The 5,000-nt window shown below is 36.1% G+C and overlaps 1 protein-coding gene across 6 annotated transcripts in view; it reads right to left on the reverse strand.

The window, feature by feature from the left end:
- The window catches only part of LOC123499699 (multidrug resistance-associated protein 1-like), a 48,410-nt gene that overhangs the window by 9,463 nt on the left and 33,947 nt on the right, over positions 1-5,000 (reverse strand). For all 6 annotated transcript variants that reach the window (XR_006673065.1, XM_045248094.1, XM_045248093.1 and 3 more), the window contains 4 exons: positions 4,795-4,885; positions 3,981-4,089; positions 3,578-3,704; positions 2,637-2,774 (listed from right to left, as the gene is read on the reverse strand). Coding sequence is in view for 5 of the 6 variants with exons in the window: in XM_045248094.1 (XP_045104029.1) it covers positions 2,637-2,774; positions 3,578-3,704; positions 3,981-4,089; positions 4,795-4,885 (465 nt within the window). In the remaining variant the exon portion in view is untranslated. The remainder of the gene's footprint in view (positions 1-2,636; positions 2,775-3,577; positions 3,705-3,980; positions 4,090-4,794; positions 4,886-5,000) is intronic.

A 5,000-nucleotide genomic window follows, 5' to 3' on the forward strand; every position in this document is an offset into this window, starting at 1 on the left:
TAGACAAACAAGAGGACACTGCAAGAAGGTCATAAAAGTCACTGTTTAAGGAAAATTAAAAAGTTTAGTTTTTCACACTGGACGGTGGATATTTGGAATGGCTTGAGTGAAGAGATTTGTAGCACCAGAAAGTATGCATAAATTTGAGGAAAAGTTGGATAAAAAGGAGATATGGAGACAGGTCACTATGAGCTCTGCTCAAACCCTTTAATATTAAACTTGGTAAACACACACACACACACACACTCACAGCAAAGAGTGTGCATAGTTTTAAAGAATAATTGGATAAGTGTAGATATGGAGACGGGGCCACACGAGCGTAAAGCCCAGGCCCTGTAAAACTACAAATAGGTAAATACACACACAGATGGGTTATTCGCTTCAACATACAAGACATTAACAAATATCAGAGTGGCATTTACCTATATGGACAAGAGTATGATGAAAAGGATCATAACCACTATGATAAGACCCAGACATGAATATGCATCGGTGATGTGGTTACCACACATGGAAAGGGATATCAAGAAACTAGATAGGATCCAAAGGACAAGTACAAAGATGGTGCCAGAAGTGAAGGACCTTCCCTATGAAGAAGTGGCTTTCGTATCATGATTTTTCGTAAAATGAGTCACGTTTTACATGTAAATCGCCTAATTCGTTCCAAGCTCTACGAAAACACCACATTAAATTTTATAATAAGGTTAAAACCATAATGAAATAAGAGCCAAATACATCTGAATCATTCAATATATCTAACCTAACCGTTAATACCTGTAAATGAAGTAGATAATAGAACATAATGCAATAATAAATGAAAAATAATAATACGTAATGATACAAAAATGTGGAACCTTGCCTTTTGGGTGAGATGATGTCCGAAAGCAAAAGTGGCGGCAGAGGAGGAGGGCAAACGGCAGAAAATATAGAAAATGGCAGGAAACATTAACACTAACTTTATGAAACACTTAAAATTATTATCATTAGCTGTTAAAAGTATTTCCAATACCATAATCCTTCCTGCAGCCTACACGGCATGTGGAGAAAATGGCCTGCTCCCTGATCTCATAGCAACACACACGCACGTACATGCACACGTGCACACAAATGCACACACATGCCAGGTGCCTTTATACTTTTATTAACCCCTTCAATACGGTGATGCCTATGTAGGCGTCATGAAGCCCCAGTAGCATATACGGTGACACCTACGTAGGCGTCATATTTCTTTTCTGAGCTTTCTTCAGTTCAGTTGTCTCATATAGTGTGTTGGATACCAACTACACACGCCGTATGCTGTCTTTGAAATCCTAGTGCTCCTCCCACCATCCTTGTCTCCACCAATCACTAAAGATAAGCTACATGCATCCCGCCTTGTGTCTAAAATTACCCAATGGCATACACTGTTCCCATTTTCTCTCTCTCTCTCTTCCCTCCATCCCCGTATCTCTCGAAGATAAGTTACATGCGTCCCGCCTTGTAACATTCGTGAAAAAATACACACACACACACACACACACACACAAATACAAAAACAAAAAATTTTCTAATCTCTCTCTCTCCTCCTTCGTTTCCTCTCCTTCCCTCCTCCCCTCTTCCTCTCGAAGATAAGCTACATGCGTCCCGCTTGTGTCTAAAATATTAGCAAATGTCACACACACTCTCTCTCTCTCTCTCTCTTTTCTCCGAAGAGAGAAGCGTCCACTTTCCTCTTCGAAGGCAATATAGTGACTAAAAAATAGCAGCATAATACACAAAGACGACAAGTATGACAAGTTTGCACGAGTTTCGCGCTTGGGCGCGGCACTACCACCCGTATATCATACAGGTGGGCTTTTTTAACATCTGGCGCGAAGGGGTTAATAGTACATCCAAATGGCTTACTCCTTCAAGCAAGAGTCAAAACTCCACTTGTGAATTATATTCACAATGATAAAGCCTGTGAATCACGATTGCAAAATAAAATAAATATGAACTGCAGCACTGACGTGTTCGGTTTCGGCGATTGAACAAGTGATTCCATAATGTAAACAATACGTCCAATACATGCTGTCGCCCGCCACTAAAACAAGAAGAGATGGACTGTTTCACTGTGTATACGTATTTACCCATGGTGTTTTTATTTACATAGTTTTAAATTTGTGGTGAGTGCTCCAGCAAATTTGTAATGAGTGGTGAAACAATAGTGTCTTGCAGACTCCTTGCTTCTGATGTTTTTGTTCAGTGGTCGGGTATATGGTGAATGTGTTCTTGTATGAGAATGACTTTTTTTTTCTTAGAAATTTCTTTCAAATATTAGGGTGCATCTTCCAAGATGCAGCGTCTTGTAACCTGTAAAATACGGTTTTTTTTTTTTTTCTAAATGGCAAGAATTTAAAAATTTTCTGCACGCAGGAATTTCAAGTTTTGTTTTGTATCTTTCTTATGCTGAGCAATTTTTTGTATTATGAAGCTAAAAAAATCTTTGCATATCATTTCCTAAAATGAAATTTTCGTATATGGAAGCTTTCGTATCTAGAGGTACCACTGTAATCCCTTATCCATGTATATTGTAATGATTTTTGTTTACTACTTTTTATGAATGAAGTGAGTTTCAAATAGAAATACATGTTCACCATTTCTTCACTGGTTCTTACCGTTTGTGGCTTGGTGTTGGGTAGATCCCATGGTGCCTCCTGTGGAGTTTCAGTGTACTCTTTGATTCTTTCCACAGCCACAATGTTAGTTTCCACTTCTGAGGACATCCTTATCAGCCAATGGAGTGTTTGTGTCACCTAAAAATCAGGTTGATTCTAAAATATTTGTCTTATCTATAATATTTAGATACTTTAAGAATTCCTATTTGCATGTTGATAAACTAAAATGGAAAAGAAAAAAATTGTGTGTAAAGAACTGTATTACTAAACAATGTTTTGTCAAGGCCAACCTTATGAAAAAAACCCAAATGATGAAGATAAATTAAGCTTTTTGATACACTAGCATGTTGATTTCTATATTTAGTTATCAATAATAATAGATTATGTAACATTATGCAGCACATATGGTCTTGATATATGAATATGTATTTTATACTCCGCTAAAATTTTCCACAAAACATATACATACATATAACAAACCAATCATGCTTAAAAAGTTTCATGAATCAATTCTGTACCTCCTGAATTTCAATCTAAAAAGACATTAGACCCAATTCATTACTATATTCTCATCCCAAAAAGGTATATGAATGATGCCGATGGTAGATAAATGTGACTGATATTTGTAAAAGCAGTGCAAAAACTTGGGGCAATAATGTGCAAAACTCAGATGCTAAGAACTTAGAACTAAGTGTAAAACTCAGATAGTTTAAAACATGAGAAAGCAGTGTAAAATGTAATAAAATATATGCCTTATTGCATTAAGTCTTAAACATTCAGTATGAAAATATCAACCATTATTTAAATTATGCACAGAAAAATTACATGTCTGTAAATGATGCTTCTCACCAAAATAATAAGTGAACACATTTCCCATTTTCTCTTTTAAAATGTGCTGTTCCTCAAGACCAAGACTAAGACCAAAGTTCAGAATCACTCACCGATAGTGCATATGTGACTGACAGCCCAACCTTTCCTCCATCAATGGTCTCACGGCTCAGTACAGCAAACAGGGCAGCGAAGAATGTGATCACGTTACCAATGAACTCAAGACGCGTTGCGAGCCACCTGAAAGTAAGGCTCAAGTTATTAGAGTAGAAATGTCTTGATAACTTATCACATTAGCATTTCATACATGAAAATATGATATACATTCTAAAATTTGAAAATAGGCATATGCATTATTCACTGAATCACATCAAACTATTAGTGTTTTCCTTCACCTACTTAAAATATCTTATAGTACAAAGATATTGGGTAAATTATGGTAAGCAACAACAATGAAGCACAAGCACAAATTTTACATGACTATGGTAGAGTCTAGATGCATATAAAGTATCTTACCTATTTGAGATGACACTTGGATAGTAACAAATCTGATTTAAGTCCACTTTTAATTCTGAGGCTTTAATAAACTGGTCCCGCCTTCCATATGCCCGGATTGTAGAAGCCCCTGAAATAATATTAATTGTATAAATGAGAGAGAGAGAGAGAGAGAGAGAGAGAGAGAGAGAGAGAGAGAGAGAGAGAGAGAGAGAGAGAGAGAGAGAGAGAGAGAGAGAGAGAGAGAGAGAGAGAGAGAGAGAGAGAGAGAGAGAGAGAGAGAGAGAGAGAGAGAGAGAGAGAATTTGCTTGGCATTATGATAATATATAACTTGTGAAATGCTATGGATTTTACAAACCTCTGTACAGTGGCATTATTTTGAATTATGACATTTTAGAGTAGTGTGAGATTGTCAAAAAGAATATAAATTAGAAACAGTGGAGATAAAATAAAAACCATTCCTTTCAGAATAGAGACAAAAGGAAACCCAAAATGCAAAGAACACTAGGGGATGAAATACTCTGAATGAGCAGGCAGTGGGTGTGTCTTTTTACCATATGTACCAAAATTACTGTGCTCTATAAGTTTGGACAATGTGAAGAATGAAGACAAATTTCAACTTGAGTTCTAGCATTTTGTGATACTTAATTAGTCATCAGATTTCAGAGTTGGAAAACATATACTGTATTAAGGTTTTGGAAATGAAAATCAATTACTGCATTAGACAAATATTTATGTGAAGTGAACCACAGGTCAAAATGGTACCCATACCACACCATTATAAAATGTAATGGCTTGCTAATAATACTCATATAGTTCAATTTTAACACTCACCTTGAATACTTTCTTGGAAGTGAGAGTATATTGGAGAGCGAGACACAGATTCCAAACGCTTTAATTGCCTTGAGGTTGACACATACACAATCTGGGGACAAATTTTTTTTTAGTATTATTCATTCAGTATAACTCAAAAAGAGAGTTTAAGTTTAACTGAAGAAATTTACCAAAGGAATATTGTACATTTACTCTTTAAAAAAGTA

This window comes from Portunus trituberculatus, chromosome 50 (assembly GCF_017591435.1).
Source record: "Portunus trituberculatus isolate SZX2019 chromosome 50, ASM1759143v1, whole genome shotgun sequence".
Classification (NCBI taxonomy): domain Eukaryota; kingdom Metazoa; phylum Arthropoda; class Malacostraca; order Decapoda; family Portunidae; genus Portunus; species Portunus trituberculatus.